We start from the raw sequence: 25423 nt of genomic DNA, 5'->3' as shown, positions 1-25423 counted from the left end.
TGCAATTGTAAGCAAACAGGCAGTTTCAAAGCATAATACTTATTCTCTCTTGTGCTATTCTTTTTAGTCACTCTCTTCTTTCATAGCTTCTTGAAGTAGAAGCAATGGTCTTTTCATTACCTTCTGCACTGAATATGATACGTGGTTCTGAAACAGTTTTGCTTTGTTTATTGGCAGTGAGTAGAGACATTTACTATTTACTTTTTTATTTTAACGTACAGATGATCTTGCCAGCATGTGCAAATCTCATGATGTAATCACTCTGACCCTTTTTATATTTTTAGCTACTAAAGCCTACGAGCAAATAAAAATATTAATCAAACCAAGTTTTAGCTCTGTCTTTAACTCACAGAGACATGGAATTTGGAGACTTAGGGACCAAGGAGAAATACAGATGTCAAGCTCTAAGCTATCTTGTGTAAGAAAAAAATGATCAGTAAGTAGTTTTTCATTAAGGGAGTCCGGATGAGCTTCTTTGGTAGTACTTGACAGTTTACATAAGAGGAACAGCATTTGATAGCATAATGAAATTTAGTGTGTTACAGATCATATGCATCCATTGAACTGCAACCAGAGAGTGAGGGGTGGATTTTGGGGCCCACCTCAGATGCCACAGTGAATGTTTAACGTGAGCATTTAAGTATCTGCCTGATAGTGTGCAAGTTGGAAGCATTATTAATTCTGTTAACTCATTTCTTCATAAGACTTCTTGCCATGTAAACGTTTCTTCCCAGAATGGTCATGTGTATATGTGTATTTGCTTCTGCATGACTGGAAGAAAAATGATTGTAGCATCTTCCATCTACTTTCTCCCTACATTTTTGCAAAAATAAGTATTTAGAGAGTTATCCCGTGTTACTGCTGAAGATGGAATAGGGTGAATGGGTTCACTCAGTTACAGGCACTCATTAGGCTGCTGGGTCACACAGTGCTTTTGTGGGTATTCTGCGCTCACCGTCATCCCAACATGTAATGGGTTGGTAGCCTTTAAAAGGTCACGTGTATTAGGTGAGTGGCAGGGAAAATAGCTTTCAGACAGGTAGCTGAAAGAAACAGATAAAATTGTTATTATAGAATAAGCTTAATTAACCTTTGGTTGCTTGTTTACACTATGTAATCTAATACCATGAAAACATTATCAGACCTCTTTCAGAAAACTCAGAGTCATAGGAAGTACACAGACAATTCTGGTGTTCTGCTTTATGCTGCATAATAATAATTGTTGCCATGCTAAGGAAGCTCAAGCTGAACTTGTTTATTCTCAAGAAGGCACTACAGGAAGAAAAAAGTACTTTCACTTTGATTTTCTTTATTATGGGCTTTATGACTTGGTGTAGGCATTGCACAGGAGTAGAATACTTCGCCATAGTTTTCCCACATCCACATATTTTTTCTGTAAAACCTATTAAATACGTTTTCCTTACTCCAGAAGTTAAGTTTCTGACTGGCTTGAGGTGACAGGACGGTTCACCTATGGAAGCAAAATTCTTTGATTTCTTCTGTGATTTAGGATGCTGCTTTTTGGGATGCAAGGTGGCCTTAGGAGACTGGAGAATCCAATTCTGTAGTTTTGTGAATGAGTAACTGTAAAGAAGAGTAAGTTGTATTAACTGGCATTCTTGAACTGTTCCGATATGACCCATCTCAGTAGGTGCTACACTGCCCTGCATATGACTCTGGAGTACTCAAAGTTATTACTGTGTGTTGACCAAGTAATTCTAACTATGGATGTGAACATTTTAAAGCTGACCAGGACAACAAAGAACAGAAGTCAGATTGCTGGCTAGTGAAAAGGAATATTAAGTAATCTTAAAAGACAGATGGATCTCTGATCAATAAATCATGAACAGGGGACTTGAACTTACTGAAGTAACCGAGAGGTATTTTTTTAAAGCAACATATCTTGAACATGCCTGTTAAAACAATCCAATTCTCTGAAGTCATGGGAATACATATGTATTAATAACTTTGAATGATTAGTCATAGAATTTACCAGTAATTACAAGTAACGGGAAGATTTTTGCTTCAAACACTAAAATAAGAGAATCTGGAATTAGTATAAATTTATTTCCTTCATGATTCCCCTCAGTCCTTCCAAAAAGGTGGGGCCTGGGTCTAGTTTCAGAAATACTGTGCATCTTCAACCGTGATTGAATCCAGTAGGAATTCCAGCAGCTCATCTCTGAAAAACCAGTTTACCAAGTCCACTAAAATATATATAAATCTTTTTGTTGGATTAATATTCAGAAATCCAAGGAATAAGTAAAGTGGAGTTATATGCAAAAAGGCAAATAATATAGATAGAATTTAGAAAGAACATAAAAAAGTATTCTTTTTAACTATTTGGTACATCCTACTTTCTCAGTACACCGAAGTTGGTATCTGAGCCAGCTAATTTGAAGTGCGCATATATTCTGCAAAGCCTATATGCTACAGTCATATCCAAGGATCCTAGTGTAGGTGTATCATTAGTTTCTAAACAGCCTGAAATAAAATCAGAGAAGAAACTGCATCTCATTGGTGTGCTGCCTCTATAATCTAAAATAACATGTTAAGCATCAATTTCTTACTTCAGTCTGGACCAGAAATTGGGAGACCACTTGGTACGCATCTGAGGTTCCCTGAGGAAGGCCTAAATAACGCTGTGAAAAGGATAGATAGCATTGGGCTTAGCAGAGGATTATAAACGGTTCTGAGGACTGCGCAGCCACTTCCTTTTCTCACCTAGTCCCTAATTATAAGAGCTATAATTTCGTACATTACTCTTTTGAGATCACCGATATAATCCCCAGGATATCGAATATTTGAAAAGCCTATGAGGAAGAGCCATTTAAAACTTCTAACCACCTGTTTAAAATGTTAAAACAGAGTTAGAACACTTCTGGGACCTTAATTTAGTCTCCAATTAACCTTTTTTCCAGTCATTGTTAATAAATATTTGAATATAAGTTTACCAGTGAGACAGTTTGGACTGAAATGTTTGAACTTGCTTTAAAGGCAATTTTTAAGAAAGCTAAATTCATGGTGATAAAACGCAACCCTAGCCACTAGCACAGGCTGCAATAATATGTCCAGTGTAGGTCAGCTGAAAGCGTTGCCAGTTTTTCAATGTAAAATACAATGTTCATACTTTCCCTTTCTCTCTAGGGATTTCAAAAAGCTCCTGTTTCTGCAATGAAAGCAAGAATGGCTGTTATTTCTTTATGATGACTTCTGGAAAAAACATTACTCCTATAAATATACCATTTTATTGAGCTTGGGTATTCTACTTCTGTGGCAAAGTTTATAAACATTCCTCCAATTTTTCCCAAGTTTAAATCCAATTAGGGGTGATTTTGAAGTTAACACATGAAGTCTTGACTTCATTTAAATATTAATAGTGGTGGCAACTTTTGTAGTATCAAAGAGCCATGAAAAGGGGTCTTGTTAGTCTTTGAGGGTTTACTCTTTGTGTGGAGCTTTGAACATTGTGACATATATAAACCATATTAGTAAAGTTGTAGAAAAATGAGTTTAGTTGGTAGTAATAAAATGTGAGTTTCCCTTAAATTCTGGCTAGTATTTTCAAAACAAGTAATTACTTGAGTACTTTGGAAAAGTATTGTCTCAGTTTTGTTTTCTTTCTTACCTTTAAACACGTAATACTGAATTTCATCACTACAAAGTTTTGTTTTAAAAATTTGTGATATACTTCTGACCTAATTTTCCGTGGTCATTGGTCTAGAATGTTTTGTTTTTTTCCCTGTGAACTCCTCCCTTTCCTGGTCCAGAATAACCAGAGTCGTCCATCACGTGTGAAACCGGAGAGCAACCAAGCAGTTGTAACCTGGTTTTGTAATGTTGGTGTGACTGGTCATAACACCATGTGTGCTAGGGGAGATGCAAAATGCTCTATATTTGAGTGAGAAGTGCTCAAGTTTTAGACCAACCGTCATGAGTCTAGGAGAATTTTTCTTCAAGGCACTATGTAGAGTCTGTGCAGCCCTTCTGAACTTGTATTAATTTCTGATTACTTTAGCTTGCTGGTGCCAACTGCTGCAGATTAAATCTATATTTATTAACTTGGGTTGCTGTTTCACTTGTGGAGCTGATTTGAAAAGCTTTTTATTAATACAGAACGGTAATCTTCTGGCATGATCCAAAAAGTATCTGGTGCATTTATCTTTAGAGAATCTCTGATCCTCTTACAGTAAGGCATGGTATGGAAGCTATAATCCAGATTCTCACTGCTTCATATAACTGCCCAGGGAAGGGCAGAAAGAAGGAAGGATGCTGTCTGAGGAAAGGCAGGTCACCATTCCCAGGAACTAAAGACTTTGGCTGAACACATACTTACGTGTGTTTTTATAACGTTTTCTGGTTTGAGATATCTTCTGTATGATGTGCACTGGTAGTGTTACCTATGCTTAATTTCTGTTGAGTCACCTATTGCTTTGACAGCATTGAGCTGGAAAATTAAATTGCACTAGCAATGCTACTCAAACAGAAGCCATCCAGCTTCTGCGAGGAAAGTAACAGCGCTCTCCATCTCATTAGGTTGTGTAAGATGACTCTGATGTCTTGCCCTGGGCATAGTTCTTCTCTATGCTTATCTTTTATTAGAAAACACTTCAAAACATTTATAGTCTTGGATTATCTCCCTCTTGGATTACAGTAATTTCTGGCCTCCCTGATATACACCTGGTTTCCTTCCAGGCGGTCCAAATGCTGCTGCCAAGCTCTTCTTCCTCTCTGCGCTTTGTTCACACTTCATCTTTAGATAACGTCCTCATTGGCTGCTCATTGCTTTACTACACCAAAATAGTTTTTGTTCTTTCACAGTTCTACACAGCTTTATTTCCACCTCTATCTCATGTCTGCTTTAGTTACACAGCTCTGCTGTCTAACACCTTTTCTTTTTTTCCCCCACACTTTTTTCTTAAGAGGAATTTTTTTTCATCTTTAATGTGGAAAACCTTCCTCTCTTCACATCTGCAGCACAACTTTTTTCCGCTTCCTTCAGATTGCTGTTCAAAACTTACCTTTTGTAAGTCCTTTCAACCATCCCATAGCGTGCTGAGTGTGTCAACATAATTGAATGGTTGGAAGTGAATGTGAGATTTATTGTATGTTAATTAAACATTCTAGCCACGTTCAGTGTACTGCAAGTTTATAAAGCCAGAAAACATTTTTGTGAACTAGTCTGACCTTCTGCATAAAATGGGGCATTTGGTTAGAGTCAATTGTTTTTGTTATTTAAGTCTTTAATTATAGACATCAGAAATGGGCAGAGTACTGTAGCACTGGTTAGACTATACCAAATATGCAGGTAAGATTACTCCATCCATATTTGATAATCTCTTGTCTGTACAGCCCTTATATGCATTAACCAGTTTGGCTGTTATATTTGCTGAGCAATGGTATATGTCCATTACCTATAGCTTTCTTTGAAATATATCTTTCCTGAATGGAGTTCTTCACTTTTGGTCCTTGCTTTATAAATTTATGTTTGGCCACATTGAAATAAATATATTTCTGTCTTTGCCTGGCTTACAAGACATCACCCTATTTCATAATTCATGACAAGCCCAATCTTTGTGTCATGTGTAAACTTCATTAGTAATGATTTTATTTTTTCCCCAAGTTGTTATTATGCTAAAATACTGAATTACATTGTGCGTATGCATGAATTCCTGTAGGGCTCAGCAGAGGGATAAATGCTGCTTTTTCTTCCTATTTCTCCCCATCTCCTTTGATTTAGTTGCCCCTGGACCTGTCTTGCCATGATATTTAGATTGTATGTAATGGAGAGCAGAGATTTAGTCATGTAGTTTAATTGTCTGAATGATCTTAAGAATGCAAATAGAGTAGAATGGAAAAAAGATTAAATGCTTAAGATATATTGTAGAAAAACATCCTAGAGCCCATGTAGATGGTGTTCTTGGAAAAGAGTCAAAAGAGAAATTGGAAGTTGCATGCCCTTTGGGCCTGTATCTGATACAAGGTTTAGACTACAAAAGAGTTGTGGAACACTGATCTAGTGTTTTCCAGAGTAATGCCATCCCTAAAGACAGTGAGATTGACTTAAGGCAATTGTAAATGTCAAGGTTATTTCTTCATACGTAAAAAATCTCTGACCAGGATGGTGGCAGAAACTGCATCATCACAGCACGATTATGAAGAATTTTAAAATCACACAGGATCAGTTCAGTTTTTGTCTGGGCGGACTTCTTCTTCTAATGCAGTGCTGCGCATAAAACCCATAAACCATCTTGATACCAATGTAGCAGAAGTTCCGTGCTTCTTTCTTTCTCTTTTGAGTCAGAGTGGAACTGAAGAGTTGCCTGGAATAGGTCATCTTCCCTTCCTTTTCAGGATCAGAACACCTGTAAGGTTCAGTGCACTCAAGGACCTACAGCTTGCTGATTTTCTTAGGAAGCCTTGAATCCCATGTTTCTGGGCTCCAGTCTTTGTCACTGCTGACCTGCATACTGGGGAAGCTGGTAAACCACAGACGCAGAGATTTTGCCAGTTTGCTGAGATTTGGTCCTTCAGCATCTCCTCTAGGTGTGATGACTAGAAGCTAAGGTTGCTCCCTCTTTGTAAGGCTCTCAGAGGGTATTCTGTTAAGCATTCTGTAGACTGACTTTGGAAGGAAAGTGGGTCACAAGAGACCAGGCTGCCATATTTCTGTACAAAATACAGAAGTCCATACAACCACAACTAGCATCTGAAGATACTGCTGATTTTCTCTCCCTGTGTATGGTTGCAAGGGCATTTATTCCACAGTGCCTAAGACTATGGTATACACCCCAGGCATAAGATGCAATTCAGTCCCAGTGTGCTTAAGATGAGATGTGACACTTCCTTTCAACCCTTGTCCATCTTCTCCTACTGAAATGTCACTTAGATCTCAACCCGTGTATTTATCCATCTAGGAAAACTATTTCATATGCCTGATCTTCTTTTCAGGAGTTTGCAGTATTGGTTTTGACTGAAGGGATTCCAAATTAATTTTGAGCTTTTTTTACTTCCCCACCTTTGAAATGGCTGCATACTAAAACCAGTTTCTAGCATAAATTATCATTGCTAGATTATGTTCACTACCAATGGCTGGGGTGGGACATATTACAGAATTCAGTGGTTGCTGGGGCACTCAGAAGTTCCAGAGCTCCTTCCTGGATGCTTGAGATAAATTTCTGTAATATGCTTCCCTTCCCTCCAAGAAATGCTTAAGGAAAATAAGGATTGACTTAAGGAATATACCATGCTAGCCAGTTAGGGGCACAGAATAATTTTCACATAGGTAAATGGTGATGGTTAATGCTATGAGCTATTTTGGAAAAAATCTCTGATGTGTCCAAGGTAGACTGCATTTTTTCATGGTTTTAACTGTAGAAACTTGTAATTAAAATCAGTAATTGTAAAACCTACAAAAAAATTCTCTTGCAACCTACTTTCTCCCAGTCTTGGGGAAATAAGAGGAGAGACTTAAAGAACCAGTTTCTTTACCGTCAAGTACCATGAGAGTATGTAGTCCCAAATGGCTTCTCAAATACCCTTCCTGAAGTCCCAGGATTTTGTCTGATCCTGGTGATTCTCCATTGAAGTTGATCCTGGAATAAATGTAATAAAGGTGAATCTTTTCTACGCAGTGGAATAATAGCTCCATTGTTAAGTACAGGGGGTTCCGGTTTGAGGTTTCATACATAATTGAGATTACAGTGCAAAGGCAGTATAGCATGCCGTGTTTGCTGTGGAACCACTGTGGAAGAAAGAAGTCTGTTCTTCAGATCCAACCCCATGACATGTCAGGTACCTCCAACTCGAGGCATCTGCAAGATTTAAAAGCACTCAAACCCTCACGGTTAGTGCAGCATATAGAGCGCCAGTGAAGTTGTTGTAATCCAGAAGGGGGGAAAGCTGAAGGATGCTTTAGAAATGTAATTGTTCTGTCTTATATGTACGCAGAAGAAACCCCTTTTTCCCCCCTTCAATTAGTGATGTTGAGTAAAGACCAGCATCAAGTCTAGGCATAATGGAGTTACTGATTTTGTGTACAATAAAGGGCTTTCTTCATAATTATGGTATGGATCACCTAGATCTAGTTCTGAAGACTTTAATGTAAATGGAAGTGGATTTGGCGCTGAAAAACTAGCCAAATGCTATCCTATCCTATCCACACTTTTATTAAGTCTTATTATTTACATATAAATTATTTGTCACACTGCAAAATTTGTCCTGCCCAATTGAAGAAGAAATAGGTCTTTGTATTATGTCAAATAATTAATGCTCTACACATCATATGGTCAGTTAGATTTTATAATCCATATTCACCTGGAGTGCTGTATCCAGTTCTGGCCTCCCCAGTACAGGAGAGACATACTGGAGAGTGACTAGTGAAGGGCCACTATGATGACGGACTGGAGCGTCTCTCCTCTGAGGAGAGACTGAGAGCTGGGGCTGTTTAGCCCAGAGAAGAAGCAGCTCAGAGGGATCTCATCAGTGTGTACAAATATTGGAAGGGAGTGTGTAAAGAAGACAGAGCCAGGCTGTTTATAAGTGGTGCCCAGTGACAGGACAAGAGAAAGTAGACACAAACATTGTGCTTAAATGTAAGAGAAGTTTAAGCTTAAGAAAAAAACTTTTTACTGTGAGGGTGATGGAGCATTGGCACAGGTTGCCCAGAGAGGTTGTGGAGTCTCCATCCCTGAAGATATCCAAAAGGCGTCTGAACGTGATCCTGCACAGCCTGCTTTAGCTGACCCTGCTTGAGCGGGGGGGTGGACGAGATGGTCTCCAGCCTCAACCATTCTGTGATTCTGTGATATTCAGCTGTAATATTCACAGTTCCTCAAGTCAAACAGCATGCTGTCTAAATAATGCTTTGAAAATAGTAAGTTCCTTCTTGCTTAAGTTCTACATTGAGTTCTACATTGGTTGAGAGAGTCCCGTGGGAGACGGTCCTGAAGGGCAAAGGGGTCCAGGAAGGCTGGACGATCTTCAAGAAGGAAGTCTTAAAGGCGCAGGAGCAGGCTGTCCCCATACGCCGTAAGAAGAACGGGCGGGGAAGACGACTGGCCTGGCTGAACGGGGAGCTCTTGCTGGGACTCAGGAAAAAAAGGAGAGTTTACCGCTTGTGGAAGAAGGGGCAGGCGACTCAAGAAGAGTACAGGATCTCGTTAGGTCGTGCAGAGAAGAAATGAGAAAGGCAAAAGCCCAGCTAGAACGCAATCTGGCCGCTGTCGTTAAAGACAACAAAAAAAGCTTTTACAACTATATTAATGACAAGAAGAGAGCCAAGGAGAATCTCCATCCTTTATTGGATGCGGGGGGGAACATTGTCACTGAGGATGAGGAAAAGGCTGAGGTACTCAATGCCTTCTTTGCCTCAGTCTTTAACAGGCAGACCAGTTATCCTCAGGGTACTCGGCCCCCCGAGCTGGAAGACGGGGACGGCGAGCAGGATGAACCCCCCATAATCCAAGAGGAAGCAGTCAATGACTTGCTACGCCACCTGGACGCTCACAAGTCTATGGGGCCGGATGGGATCCACCCGAGAGTGCTGAGGGAGCTGGCGGAGGTGCTCGCCAAGCCGCTCTCCATCATTTATCAGCAGTCCTGGTTAACGGGGGAGGTCCCGGACGACTGGAGGCTTGCCAATGTGACGCCCATCTACAAGAAGGGCCGGAAGGAGGATCCGGGGAACTACAGGCCTGTCAGCCTGACCTCGGTGCCGGGGAAGATTATGGAGCGGTTCCTCTTGAGGGCGCTCACAAGGCATGAGCGGGACAACCAGGGGATCAGGCCTAGCCAGCACGGGTTCATGAGAGGCAGGTCCTGCTTGACCAACCTGATCTCCTTCTATGACCAGGTGACCCGCCTCGTGGATGAGGGAAAGGCTGTGGATGTGGTCTACCTGGACTTCAGTAAGGCCTTTGACACCGTCTCCCACAGCATTCTTCTAGAGAAGCTGGCGGCTCATGGCTTAGACAGGTGTACTCTGCGCTGGGTCAAAAACTGGCTGGACGGCTGGGCCCAGAGAGTTGTGGTGAATGGAGTTACATCCAGTTGGCGGCCGGTCACGAGCGGTGTTCCCCAGGACTCAGTACTGGGGCCAGTCTTGTTTAATATCTTTATCGATGATCTGGATGAGGGGATTGAGTGCACCCTCAGGAAGTTTGCAGACGACACCAAGTTGGGTGGGAGTGTTGATCTGCTGGAGGGTAGGAAGGCTCTGCAGAGGGACCTGGACAGGCTGGATCAATGGGCCCAGGCCAACTGTATGAGGTTCAACAAGGCCAAGTGCCGGGTCCTGCACTTTGGCCACAACAACCCCATGCAGCGCTACAGGCTTGGGGAAGAGTGGCTGGAAAGCTGCCTGGCAGAAAAGGACCTGGGGGTGTTGGTCGACAGCCGGCTGAACATGAGCCGGCAGTGTGCCCAGGCGGCCAAGAAGGCCAATGGCATCCTGGCCTGTATCAGCAATAGTGTGGCCAGCAGGAGTAGGGAAGTGATCGTGCCCCTGTACTCGGCCCTGGTGAGGCCGCACCTCGAGTACTGTGTTCAGTTTTGGGCCCCTCACTACAAGAAGGACATTGAGGTGCTGGAGCGTGTCCAGAGAAGGGCAACGAGGCTGGTGAAGGGTCTGGAGCACAAGTCTTATGAGGAGCGGCTGAGGGAACTGGGACTGTTTAGCCTGGAGAAAAGGAAGCTGAGGGGAGACCTCATCGCTCTCTACAACTACCTGAAAGGAGGTTGTAGTGAGGTGGGTGTCGGTCTCTTCTCCCAAGTAACAAGCGATAGGACGAGAGGAAATGGCCTCAAGTTGCGGCAGGGGAGGTTTAGATTGGATGTAAGGAAAAATGTCTTTCCTGAAAGAGTGGTGAAACATTGGAAGAGGCTGCCCAGGGAAGTGGTTGGGTCCCCATCCCTGGAGGTATTTAAAAGACGAGTAGATGAGGCGCTTAGGGACATGGTTTAGTGGGCATGGTGGTGTTGGGTCGATGGTTGGACTCGATGATCTTAGAGGTCTTTTCCAACCTCAATGATTCTATGATTCTATGATTCTCCATTTCTTTGGTCTACCCTCCAATATGCTGCTATTCTCAAGTGTAATTTGTGTTGCAGGTACATAAGATATTTTAATGCCTTAAAAACACCATCAAGTATTTGGGGAGGGAGAGGTGTGTTTCATAAATGATCAAACAGTACAAAGATTATGGAGTGTATTTAATCTGTCGGAAATACTTTAAGTATTCTTGTTACCAGTCTCCCTTTGACATTTCTGAAAGGTCATTACTTCTTTGCCTTTTAACAGTCAAGGTGAAGGCTGTCAGTGGTGGAAGCGAGATTTCCATCTGTTCATTATATCTTAAGTAGCAGGGGGAAAGAGCAGATGTGCTGCCCCAGGCTTTGTACTAATTTGGCTATCCAACTGCATCTTTTATTTTAGGAAAAATATCTATAAACTCATAAAAATATAATCAAATATGAAGCAAATGCAGGCATCTTGTTTTAACCTCCTAAAGCCACTTAGCAATCTTTAGGATCTGGCAAAAGATACAATATCTTTTCCAAAAAGGTATTGCATTTGCTATAAATCACTCGGGCCTGATTCAGTAAGGCATCAAAGCATGCACTTAAGTTAAAGCAAAGGAATAATCCTGTTGACCCAAGCTGGAATTCTCATATGTTTAAGTAAATACCTTAATAAATTAGCCTTTATTGAAGTAGTATTTTTAAATGCTATTAGACGCAGTTAAATAAATACAATTGAAGAATTATTATGAAACTTTCTGGTGCAGAATTATCAGCCAAGGATCTCTTTTTATTCTTGTTGCTGTAATGTAAACCCTCCCACCCCTTCTGGAAAGTGGGGAAAATTGGTGTCTGGGCAGTGAATATATGAAGGTTCATTCTCAAGAAAATAAGATGCAGTTTGTATAAGCAAAATGCCACCTTAAAGTACACACAGTCAATGCAAATCTAATTTGTGCAACCGAATGGGAACCTTTACCTTTTCCAAGTGCCGCTCTCATTTTAATACAGAAATCTGAGAACTTGCCCAGAGAAACATTTCATGTCCAGATATAGGAATCCAGGCTTCTTGGAATAGATGGTTCCATTAATCACAGTAATTATGAATAGTGATAGATATAACATAGTATATTTCATCCTGGAAGATCTATAGAGGGCTTCCCTGTGACAGCCCTCTGCTGTTGTTGACCATTGTTCAAGTGCTGCTGTACTTATTTCTTTTTGATAATTTTTGTCCAGATTTAGAACATTAAAAATCTTATTTGTAAAGTGTGCAGGTGCATGCCAACACAGAGGAAACCTCAGAACTGTGGTTTTCTGATGCTTTTCTTGGCAAAGTAAAATTCCTGACAATCTAAACCAGACAGTAATAATCATTGACTTTTTAACACACGTTTAAAGATTGCAGTCATGAAGTGACCAGGAAACACCCATTTGAAACCAGATTAAAATGATTTAAGCTGTGTAGGGTGACTTATCATACAGTATAATGTATTTTATATGCTCTTTTTTTGATAACAACAGTTACTTCTTGGTTTAGTGGAAAACCATTTAATTAAAATTAAAAAGTAAGCTTAAAGGGCTTGCTGAGGACTACTCAATATTTGGGAGGGCAAGACGTGACACACACCTTTAGTTACAGCTAAAGATTCATGAGGAATAAAGCTACTCACTATTTCCAGCTGAGACGGATTTCTTTCTTGATTCTCTGTTTTTCTGATTTAGCCTGCTCAGACACTTGACCAATCCATCTGTTCAGTACCCTTCCCTCCCTCAGCCAAAAGTGTCACCATGCCAAGTCTCTAAAGAACTGAAGAGGCAGAAAAGGAAAAAAAAAAAAACCACCCTCTCAGATCATGTCTCAAATCTGCACTCATCTCTTTTAAGTGAATATAAAACTGAAGGTAATTTGAGATTGTTCTTTGGTCTAAGTCACAGTTAAAGCAGCTAAGTGGTAGCACTGGGAAAAGCAGCAGAATAGCTAGAAGAGCTAGAATTGCATTTTCAGGCTCCCGGAGTTTTACTTTTGACTTAGGTGAGGTCAGGATCAGGTAACAAGTGAACCAATACATATTCATGAGAAAACATCACAGTAATTCAATTTGCTGTTTACTTCAAATCCACATGGAATTTTTTTTTTAAGGAGGGAAACTACCAAAACTTGCAATATAGTTTTCTTCCTCCTCAAATTGAACTTGAGGATTATCCAAGCCCGTATACCTCTGCAATTGTGGAAGTTTGTGTGGTATGTTTTTTCATGGCAGTGATCTAGTCTGCTGGGGCTGATGTTTGTGTATGTCAAGAACTGAGTGTGAGAGTTTGGCTTATGTCTGAGTTTGTGAAATTTCAAAAGTATAATTTATTTGTATAACATGCATTATACTGTATCTCAGTACTGTGTCATCCAGCCACCTTCCTGCTGAGGGGACTTTTTCACAGTGGGGAGCAGGCAACTTGGCAAAGCCCACCATAGGAAATTAATTTGACAACATTCAGTGTAAGATCTTATGGTTTTATGTTACAAAATCTCTAAACAAATTGATTTTATTCACTCAGTCTCACACATGCATACTCAAAGCACCAGGATGTATGTGTCCATGTGGTCTGGCCAGTGCTCATGCGTGGCACTGAAGGCAAAAGGGCCCTCAGTGCATTTCCTGGGCTCCTGGTGATTAGTGGTGACAAACCTGATTTGATGCGGGTCTTTTATGCCTTTAGGATCCAACAGCTATGCTGGTATGGTTCTTTTGCCGCAGGGTTTTACTTCAGCCTTCATAAATTTTAGGCAAGTCTGCTGTCCATTTGTCTGTGTGTTCTCATGTTGAGTTTCTTCGGGCTGTAATATGACATCTTGCTGTACCCATAGGATAAGGGCTGGCATACGTGATGTGCTGTGATAGTGCATTGTTATTGTTGCTGTTCTCCTGTTATCAAGGTGCAGGGTCCTAGTCCAAGAGTTGCCTGTGCTGTGGCCTTACCAGAGCTTGGGCTTGCTCATCTTGATGTAAACGAGACAATTTTCTAATTTTCCTGCAGTCAGTTTTGTCCTTTGTTATCTGTATGTGCCACTGTTTTCACCTTTGCTTTGCTGCTGCTTCTGGTGCTTTTGCATATGTTTCCATTCATCCTTCATTCATGCCAGTCTTCATATTTCTGGTACAAGACTCTCTGCGTGTGCACTGGAAAAGTCAAGGTTATGATCAAGCCTAGTTTCTGACAACATTGTTGTGTGAAATACTTTAGTACAAATATCTAAATCCAAAATAAAATATGAAAAACTTTACTACAAGAAGAAATAAAATATATTTACAACAGTGGTAACTTATGATTAATTATTTCACAGCCTTTATATCACACAACCCTGAGACATCTGATAGTTAATTCAATCAGCTATTGAAGTAGAAGAAATCTTCAGGTTCTTTAGTGACCATCAATATTAATCCTTTAACAGCACTTTGAAAATGCACAAAAAATTAGACAGAGTATGTTTAGAAGTGTTTTCAACTTAATATTTCAGTAGGATGGACTTCTGAGTCTTCAATTTTAAAAGCAAGTACTCCTCGCTACAAAGTGTGATGCAACTAAGCTGATGGAAAAATTAAGTTAAAAAACAGACCATCTTTTTCTTGTAGTAATTGTTTATGTTAGTATACCACAAAAGCTTTCAATTTAATTCCCTTTTTACATAACAGAAGCCCTTTATGTAAATGGTGTCTGGCTGCGGATAAACTGTTTTCGCTTGTCTGCTTACAAGCAACAACTTCTAGGATGACCAACCACAAGACCTTCTGAATTCAGCAGTGCTCTGCTCCTAAGCCTTGCTTTTCCCAAGGCCCGTGAAGTCCACACATGTAGCAGTGCTGTTGGCTGGGGGGGGGGGGGAAGGGGACATTATGAGCCATCACCAGCCCATAGTGCTCACTACTCCTGGGATAGAAATGCCATGAACACCATGGAGAAGGGAAGAGCAGGTAGAGGGCTGTTAGAAGCACTGTTACAAAGAAGGGCTGCACTGCAGACACTATAGCACTGTGGTCATGCCAGGGAATAATAACCTGGAAAACTTTTGTAGAATTATATTTCCTTAAGGAGAACGTGAATGAAGCAAGAATCTGCTGCTGGTACTAGCGTGGGTGCTAAATGCTGCCGTCTCCCCTACCCCCATGCCTAGTTTGCATAGGTACTGAGCTCATTGGGGCAAGGATTGGTTTGGAAACAGAACATGGCTATCAAAAATACTCCTAAGAAAGTAAATGCTTTCTGTAGATAAAACAAAAACAATGGCTGCCTGCGGGGGCGGGGGGGTGGGTGGGGGTGGAATTTAAATAGGGTCATTCATGTGGAAAGCAGAGATGCTGACAGTTTCTATTAAGTTCTTTAGAAAATCTCTTCCTGTGAAGAATGTCCTGTCTCTGACTTGCTGGTCCAATTCAGGACAGAGAGAGAAAGTTATCTGTAATTTAATGAAACCTCTTCTGGGAAGGTATTTGCATTATAGCACTGGCTAGAGCTGAGTACACCTTGGACAGATTTCTGTCCTGTGCAGCTGTAGCACATCAGGCTGTTAGACAGGCAGTATGAGTAGTAACATCTGCTGCAGAGTGGCTGCAGTGCTTGCTGGAGGGTTTCTCATCTTGGCCACCTTTTTCCACAGAACATATACGTAGCAATTATTGTGGAAAACTCTATCCCCCTCGGTCAAATTTGGTTGAATTTAACCAGCAGGTTAAAATTGTAGTGGAAGAGGTGCTAGGATGAATGTATGACCTCATTGCAGCAGTTTAGTTGCTTTATTGAAATGAAGTTAAAGATAGGTTGGGGGAGAGCAGGAAGAGAAGATCCAGGTCATAAGAGCTGTCAGGAGGGAAGGTGGGAAGGCATCCTTTCATGAAAGCCCTGGCACAAAGAGGAGTTTATAGCAGTGGCCGTTATGCTTTAAATCTGTTTTGAGCAGTGGGATATATGGAAATGAACAAGCTTACAGCGTTTGGAGTGGGGAGGAAGGAGATGATTCCCACATCGTCCTGGTGCACTATAAGTGGTTCTGGCTGGCAGAGCGGCTGCATGATGCACGAGGCAAGGGAGAGAACACCAACGTTGCTATCATTTTGGTTTTGCTCCTTCTTAGGAATGGGTGGCAGCAACCACTTCTGCTGGTTTCTAAGGTTTTTTCAGTTCCAGGCCCATATGAACAAAGAAAATAGTCAAATAGGATTTTGGAAGCTCTAGAAACCTAAAAAACAACCACTTGTTCCTTTAGGAAGGTTTCCAAAACAATGGCTGGCAGTAAGAACAAATGATCCAAATGTATTCCCAGAAAAATTTCTTAGCTGTAGGATTAAGCATGGATTTTACTGATCATATGGTTTGAATTCAAAATGATGCCCAAACTTTTACAGCTCCCACTGGATTCTTGAGGGTTTTCCCTGTTTGAGGTTCTTAAGAGCATCAGGTTGCCAAAATGCTAGTACTGTGTATTTGGGATGGTTAAAGAGCTGTGGGCATTTTTCTCCAGCCTGTTACATAAAGATATAATGTGTAGAATGATTTGAAATACTAACATTGTTGTCACAGACAATTGAATATAAATTTATTTATAAATGGGGAAAACAAAGCTAAGGCTGTCACACAAAATATGTTGTAAATTGGGAGAAGTATTGGAAACTGTTTTCTGGCAACCACACGTTATTCAGTGGGATGGTTCTTTTTAATCCGTTGTCCAGCATTTGCCTCCCCTAGTTGATGACAAATCTGATGTTGCATGCTTGCCACGACTCTTGGCTGTATTTTCTGTCCACAACAGAAAAAGGAAAGATGGCTTTGAACTTCGGTCCAGTTGGATCCTGATTCAGACTGCCTGTATGATGTGGAGCAGGAGACTAAGATCCAAGTACACAAAATGACATGGGTGACAAAACAGGATTTACGAGGGGGAACAGTGATCTGCATTATTACTTTCTAGGGACAATTTATGTATGTTTAATCTGCCACAGTGACAGATCCCAAACAGGCGGAAGAGAGGAATTCACAGCTACGAAACACGTGCCTGTGAGAATCCAGCAGTCCTAGCCAGGCTAGTCAAGCCAAGCTATTGCTATCAGAGAAGTGTTTTCCAGAGCAAGAATTCACCAGGCATTATGGTTGCACACTGAAGAGGAATGTCGTCCCAGATTTTCATTTATTTTCTTAGTTTTGGTAGTCTAGGACTAGATCCGTCATTTCTTCAAGTGTTCTGGTTAAGACAGTTGATGCCCACTGGGTAGGTTCTCTCTTCCGTTTATTTGTACCACCTTTCAATATGAACATGCATGTTAGTTATGTCCATTTCCCCAATTATCCCCTGTGTATCCCTGGGTCAAGAGTAGTGATAGCTGGAGAAATGTTATCTCTGTTTAGGGCAAGCGATAAGGCATGATTATGTTGTATGTGACTCATGTTTGCAGCATTGTAACCGCATACAATGTCTGCCTGCTCCTGTGACTCTATTGTTGGTGACACGTTCAAATTAAAAGGATTTTAGGTTACATTTTAAATGTGTACGCCTTAAAATTTCAAATAGGAAGGTGAAATTCTCTTAAGGTATATGATGATCAAGTTTAGCTGCTTAGATAAGCAGAACATAGGTTAACACCCTTATTTCACACTATAACGATATGTAGTCCACTACTTTTAATATATGGAGAAATATCTCTTACGGTGTTTTCTATCATGACAGTTCCTTGTAACTGCCTCCTAATCTTCTTGTCCTGCCTGGAGCTGCTGGCATTCAACTGCAGGCCTTTTGCTTTTAACATGCCCCCTGTAACAGTCAATCACAACCGTTCAATGTTGTTTTTAAATCTGATGATTTTGTTTATAGCAAATCTCAGTTACTTGCTTCTGGACCTACCTGATCAGTCACTCTATGTCATCTGAGGAAACTCACCAAAGTCAGTCTGTGCCCTATCTGTATAAAATATTGATGATAGATCTTAAGATTGTCACGTTTTAGGGTAGCTCTACGCTTTGTTTTCTCTTTTCATGATGTTTGAAAGATAATATGAAGTACAGCACTGTAGTGGCCCACAGTTGCTGGAATTTGAGTGGTTTGGAAGGCACAACAGGATTTGATGACTGCACATGGGCGAGCAATGAAGTGCTTGGTTCCCTTCTCATCCAGCAGTCATTTATCTACCATACCCACCTATGAAGAGGTGCAGTTCCAAACCGAAGATTTGTGATGACAATAGGGTATGAGGTGCGAACAGAGAAGCCATGTTCTACTTTCATGAGGGTCCCTTTATAGTGGAGACACCACAACCTAAACCCATCCATCAGAGTGCGATAGGGGTGGAAGGTTATTGCAGAGTGATACAGGAAGGAAAGTGGAACTGAGCTGTTGGCTGTGAACATAATTTTAGGTTTTGGCTCAACTTTCTGCTGTAAGTGATTGCGATAGTAAGATGTGGAAGTCATAGAATAATTGATGGCTGTTTTGGTATGGTCACTGTTTCCAGAACCGTGTGGCACCTTTGTAGCCAATTCATTATTGCAAGGAGATTTTCTGGAATGCCAGAGATGAACTATTTTGTATTACCTCATCTGTATGTCTTATCTGTTAGTGGTTTTGAGAACGGGAATACTCCAAGCAGAGAAACACTGTGTCATTTTCTTGTCTGTCATGGGTACCCAGTGACTGGATTTGATTAGACTTTTTTGAAGACACAGACCTCAAACTTCACAAATCTTATGAGGTACTACTGGTCATGGGCAGCACTGAAGTCTGAGGTTTTTACCTGGGGGTCACGTATAACACTTGCAACGAATAAGAATGCTCTTTAGAAATTTTTCTGCTATAATACCAAAATCTCAGAGACCCAGAATTAGACTGCCTGCATTTTTTCCATTTTAATTAAACAGCCATGATATCTTGCTCAGAGAATTAGTATGGATAGTGTGCCCAGTATAGGATGAGTGTTTTCTACAGGGACACTGATTTAATATAATTCACAGGGAGTTTTGATCCATGTCTACAATGGCAATGGGTAATAAAATGGAGAAAAATCAAATGCAGATGAGAAAATGGAATGTTATATATGGTAAAATAAAGAAACAGACATTGGCTTAATGACATCCAAGAAACACTTCTAACCAGGATTCCAGAGTGTTAATCTCATTAGTTTCATATTATTATGCAACTGTCAGCTCCTGGACCCTTACGGAATCACAGAATTTCATGTCAGATACTGAATCAGGTTAGAAATTTAAATTAATTATTGAAAAGTAGCTCCAGTTTCTTATTTGAACTGTTGTGATTTACTGTACTGAATTACTGACTCGCCAAATTCTCTTTTAAACAGTTGCCTGTCATTATGCTGCTGAAGAAGTCCAGGTTTTTCCATAAAACCTGAAGATGTATTTATTTTCAGCAGGGATTACCATTCCTGCCAGTGGAATCCCAGTAGTTTTGGCTAATTGTAATATGGCTGTAAAGATGTGATTTCCATGGAAATTAATTTAGTTACAGGAACTTTTGTCCTTTTTTTTTTTATATTGATGGCTTTGCTTAACGTGGTTGCCAAACATATGTATGGTTTAAAGAAAAACTCGATTAATGTTAGAGTAGATTATTTATACTGAACTGCTCAGTATATGTATGTATTGTTTTTCTGGATGAAGCAGGAACTGCTTGACTGTCTCTCTTGGATTTGTGCTGTTAGCAGATAAGGAAAAACCTCCTTTAGCTCAAGCAGGACGTGTGCTGTTGAGATCTTGCCCTGTTAGACCCTAGTGGTAATAATTGCATAGCAACACCTTAATGCAGCATTTTCTTAAAGTTTTAATCAAACGGTTCCTTAGTCTGTGCAAATTGCCATTAGGTTTATTTAAGTTTAAAATACTTTTTTTTAAAGAACTTTATCCCACCCTGGAATAATATTACAAGTAATGCTTATGTGATATTTCCAGATCCAAACTTGTACAGACAGTTTTAGTACTAACCCTATATTTTAAACTTTTAGTGTTTTACTTTTTTTTTCTATATGAAATTGATAGTGAAGTTATGTTCATGTTTTCTTTTTTCTTGTTGCCAATGTGCTTGTGAGCTTGAATTCAGTCTTTACACAGTTTTTGTCTAGAAATGTCTTTGGTGGTTTTTGGGTTTTTGTGGGGGTGTTTTGGTTTTGTTTTTGTTTAAAGGAAATATTTCAGAATGCCATACAGGAATGTTAAGCAAGGAATCCAGAGACAGTACTATTATGAAATGCATCTAAGGACTGGAGGATGCATAGTAGTAATATTAAATTAATTTAACTTATTATTAACTTTCATTTTAGGAGTAACCTTATTGGCACACCAGGGCAATTATTTACTTGTTAGGTATTGGCATATTAGTCTAGCTCCAGGAGTCTGGCGTTTCCTTATTTAAAAAAAAAAATACTCTCTTGGATAATTTAATAATAATGAAGATGTTCAGTACAGGTCACATTTTGCCTTGGGTTTCCTCAGCATGGGTTTCTGGTGATAATAATAAAAATACTCTCTTGGATAATTTTTAGATGTATTTGAGATGCCTTACGCCTGTCGAAGTCAACACAGGCACCTACCTATACTAGAAAAATGCTGTTGTTTGCTCCCTGTTGGTAGTGCAGCCTTGGTACGCAGTGAGTCCAAGGCAGCAAGGTAACACAGTGAATTGTTTCCAAGAAATGTAGTGATTGGCATTAACTTTGAGACTGTTACCACAAGGTTCATCAAAAGTTACTTACCCATGCTGTTGAACTGACTTAGATAGTCATATCAGCTAAATGATAGAAATTGTTCATCTGATGCAACTGCATGCTATATTTTCAAAATATAGTACATAGAGATTTCAGAGTACTATAGGAAATGTCAATTTGAATTGTTTCATTAGCTACAAGGATGAGAAAACATTGAAATGGATGATAACATTGATTCTTAGCATACTGTTTAAGAAACATCTAGTATCCATATCAGAAAATCAGTTTTGACAATCCAGTGAAACAGTGGATGTAAGAAATGTAGATAACCTCTTCTCTGCATATACCCAAAGTTTTAGTGTACGTTAGCCGTGTAACTCGATTCAGATTTGCAGCTATCACTTTCCTTCCTTAAAGTGTTCTCACATGTTTATCATTTGTCTAGATTAACTGTGTTTCTGATCAGTACCTCTTTTATAATAAGAATGGTCGAGCATCACATTGTGAGTGATGTCATGCTGCTGCCCTGCATAATGACAATACAATAAAATCCGTGTTCTGAATGTGTTAACCTTTTTACTACCCTCCTTATGGGGCCAATTTTTTTTTGCTCACTAGCTGATTGCTCAGTGAAGACTTCTGTTGAGATGTCTGCAGAGAGATGAAGGCCTTTTCCCCTGATCTCTTATTCTTAACTTAGAACTGAGTAAAGCGTATTAGTAGTCTAATTATGCCTTCTAGATAATTTATATGAACGTAAAGATACAGAATATAACAGAAACACATTAGTAGATGTATAAATCATATTGTATTTCTATTCAAAATCTAGCTGCAAATGTTAATAGCTTTTTAATATACAATGTATTATTTTTAATGTAATGCACAATTTTTTGTCTTTCTAGGTATGGCATGAACTGCCTCATTCAATTTGAGGATTTTGCTAATGCTAATGCATTCCGCCTCCTGCATAAGTACCGTAACAAGTATTGCACTTTCAATGATGACATTCAAGGTAACAGACTCTTTCGCTTCTCTCCACTCTTGTGATGCTCACCAGCCAGAAAAATGAGTCTTAACTGATGTACCAGAGGGAAAAAAATGTATCAGCTTTCCTGTGATATTTGAAGATGTTCAGTACAGGTCACATTTTGCCTTGGGTTTCATCAGCATGGGTTTCTGGTGAGCTGTCTTTGTTCTTAACCTTTCCCCTCTCATTTATGCCTCATGCTTTATTTAGATGTTCACCCTTCAGGGTTTTTTTTTTAATAGTTTAGTGTGTGAATGGCTTTCCCATATAAATTATTAACTTCAGATGTTTGGGCAAATGTCAAAGCTCAAGCCTGGACTGTACTTCCCTCAGTTTTTTTGTCACTGCAGGGACAACTGCTCCACTGTTCCTCCATGCAACAGAGCTTGCTTGAAAAATGTCAAACTGTATTTCAGTTCTTAAACTGACAACTCAGTTAAATATTCTTCTAATTTTCCTTGCAGTCTCAGGGCTGCATTCAATTTTAGAGGGAAATTATCCCCCTGACTCTGGTTTCCCATCTGAATCATTTGTAGCAGCTGGCAAAAGGAAAAGACCTAGGATGGGAAACATCAGCAAGGGGGATTCCCCCAGTGCTCAGTCTAGACAGGCATCTTGTCCCTTCCCTCCCAAGAAGACAGACAAGCAGGGCTGAAGTGGCGGATGCTGCTGCTTGGGTTGCCGTATTTCCTGTCAGGAAAAGAGCACTGGAGAATAACTTTCTCTAGGGCAGTAAGTGCACTGGCTCCCATCCTTGCGAGGAGACTGAAGTCAGACGAACTGCTGGAGAGAGGTACCCAAGGAGGGCCCTGGGCACCCAGCTGCCTCTTACCCCCTCGTGTTTCCTTGGGTAGATGGAGGTCCTCAGCAGTGACAGGATCAAAAATGGGAGTTTAACTGTCTTTATTTCTAACAGTTTGCAGTAGCACTTTAAGCCAAGCATTAGGAGCTTGAGTTTTCCAGAAGTCATTCTTGAGTCATTCTTGGGACCTAGGTCTTATTTCAGGGACTCAACGCATGGCAGTGAATTCAAATAGCCCTTGTCTTTCTGATGTTAGGGATTTGGCTGGCCACATGAACTATGTTTCTGTTACAAGCCTGGCTTAGTTGTACTCCTGCATCTGAAACAAATGATGGAGGACAAACTCCCAGATGGGTAATAAACTAATTATAAAATGTCATTTCCCTTTGTAAGAAGCATGGTGCTTCTTACCCTGCAGGGTCTGAGTGTAGTCATGGCTACGACAGTCTAATACAGCAGATCAAACAGCATCTGGAAGTTTCCCTAGTTGTTTAGAGACCCAGCTCCCACAGGGAATTCTCTTTCCTTGCAGAACGAAGGTCCTCACCCCAAATCAGAAAGAGACTCAACTAGAATGTAGTTTCAAAGAAATGGTAGAGAAGCTTTTCAGCAAAAGTGTACCAAACATGGGTAAACTAAGCTGAGAAAGTCTTCTGTGTCTCTAGATACACTTTAAAACCATTGCATTCTCTCTCATGCACCTTGGAAGGAGATGTCTTCATGTTCAAAACTGTTGGAAGGTATCTGTTTGGCTTTTGGCTGAGCTGCTGTAGCAGCTGTCAGTCTTCCTTAGAAGTGCAGCCACATGCAGTCTTTTAATTTATTCAGTTTCTGCAATCTAATTTGTGTTTGTGGGTCTTTTGATAATTTTCATAAACGATGTCTGGGACTTTTGGGTGATGTCCATCCTTAATGCTTGTACAGCTTCCAGGAGGTGAAAGTGGATGCATTTAGTCTGCTCTGATCTCTGTTGTTTGTCATCATATCCCCATAAGTATCTTCAGTAACTTTTTTTGTAGGATGTCATTTTCCCCTATAATGTGGCAGTGGAATAACAACAGCCCAAATATAGATCCAGTGATCTTTTCTCCCTCTTTCTATTCCAGCTTTATAAACCCTAAGGATCTTTCACCTGACAACTTTAATGAGGATAGATGGTGCTAACTTCTTTAGCAATCCTTAGAGATTTTCAGTTTCTAAATGGCACGATTTTTTCCAGGCTACTTGAAAGAGTGGCCTTCTCTGTATACAAGTTGTATTTTCTACCCCTAGAGCAGTAAAGCTGACAAATAGCGTCAGGCCAATAAAAGCAAGCAAACACAACATTGCATCTGATTTGCCATCATCTTCTGAAGATAGTGCTTACATGATATTTTAAACATAGTTTCTCCTAGTCCAAATATTTGTCAAGCCAAAGCTACTTTAGTGATCGAAATAAATGTTTACTGTGTTTCATGGAAGGGCTTGAGGCTTTTTTCGCTGCCACAGGATATCCGGACAAAGGATTCCTATATATTTTAGTGATGCAATGAGGACCTTTAAGTACCTCAAATCTAAAAAAACTAATATACAATCCTGACTCCTGCCAGACACTATAAAAGATAAAGAAAATATGGCAAGCTGAATATCCATTTGCAAGTAGTAACTTTGTCAAACGCAGTTGCCTTCTGTTAGCTCGCAGCTATTTGCCCGGTGTCAGCATGCCCCTAACTGATGCCATTGCAGAACATTTGGAAAAAAGTGTCTGCCAAAACACTGATGATCTAAAACCACTAAAGATTGGCCATTAAGGGTCACCTATAGATATATTTAAGAATTTCTGGAAACAGTTTCGTCTCCATCCCTGCTACAGCACGGTCACATCTCTTACTTCGGAAAAAGCTTTTTAACTTTTTCTACGTCCCCTCTCTGTACTCAAGGAACTGGGAACAAGGGCGAACAGGATTCTGACCAACTGCTATAAATCTGTATTGGAATAATAAAATTGCTCTTATTTTATCATTCTAGAAAGCATCTTGGGTTTGAATGGGTGGTGAATTTTTTCCCTCTGCGATTATGATCATTTCTTCATATTTATATTTTCAAAATTTTTTTTACAAACACAGTAGCAATAATGTTGCTTTAGGGAGAAAATATTCCCTCATTTCCTTGGATTCTTCTTTGTTTTTATTCTGACCACAAATCAGCTTGCTGCTTTTTTTTTTTCCCCTCTCTGAAACATATAGAATATGGGTTTTGGAAATGTAAATCAGTGAAAGCCTTGGATTCAAACCAAATACTTTTATCTGGTTCTCTCTATCTATTAGAGAGTATTGTCCAAAATTGTTTTTTTTTAAAAATCATAATTTCCTATATGGGAGAAATAATAATTAATATTGTAATGTCAAGCTTCACAACATTTAGAAATAAGTGAATTAGATTGGGTTGCTAGCTTTGCTCATCTCCAGTATATTTAGGAAGGGGGAGTCATAAGGACAGAGTGGAATTTTCTTAAAGATACAAAATGTGTGGTGGTGTGGTTTTTTTTTTTTTTTTCTTTTCTCTCCAACCCCTGCCTGGGAATGGACCAATGCCAGAAGAAGAATTGGGGCTTTTGTTGGCAAACAAAGCTGTTTATCAGGGTGGAAGATGTTCTCTGCTTGATCACCCCTGGGAGGAGGCAGGGTTGCGATTCACAGTTTAGGAGGTTGAAAATCCCATTGGAGAAACTAACCTGTTCCCTTCCCTGCTGTGGGGATGTTGAACAAATCTCTTAAGATCGGTTAAAGAAGTCGTCCTGGGTACAAGTCCAGGATTGCAGTGCCTGAAATCCCACTCACGGGTGGGATCGGCTCGGGCCGTACCTGCCTGCCCCTCGTCAAACCCACCTGGCACAGA

The 25423-nt window shown here is 40.2% G+C and overlaps 1 protein-coding gene across 2 annotated transcripts in view; it reads left to right on the top strand.

Moving 5' to 3' along the window:
- ME1 (malic enzyme 1) overlaps nt 1-25423 on the top strand; it is a 205750-nt gene that overhangs the window by 140154 nt on the left and 40173 nt on the right. For both annotated transcript variants that reach the window (XM_076333150.1, XM_076333149.1), the window contains exon 7: nt 21620-21729. In XM_076333150.1, the coding sequence (XP_076189265.1) occupies nt 21620-21729 (110 nt within the window). The remainder of the gene's footprint in view (nt 1-21619; nt 21730-25423) is intronic.

Source organism: Aptenodytes patagonicus, chromosome 3 (assembly GCF_965638725.1).
Source record: "Aptenodytes patagonicus chromosome 3, bAptPat1.pri.cur, whole genome shotgun sequence".
Classification (NCBI taxonomy): Eukaryota; Metazoa; Chordata; class Aves; order Sphenisciformes; family Spheniscidae; genus Aptenodytes; species Aptenodytes patagonicus.
The sequence above is the reverse complement of the archived record's forward strand: the minus strand, read 5'-3'. Positions and strand labels throughout refer to the sequence as shown.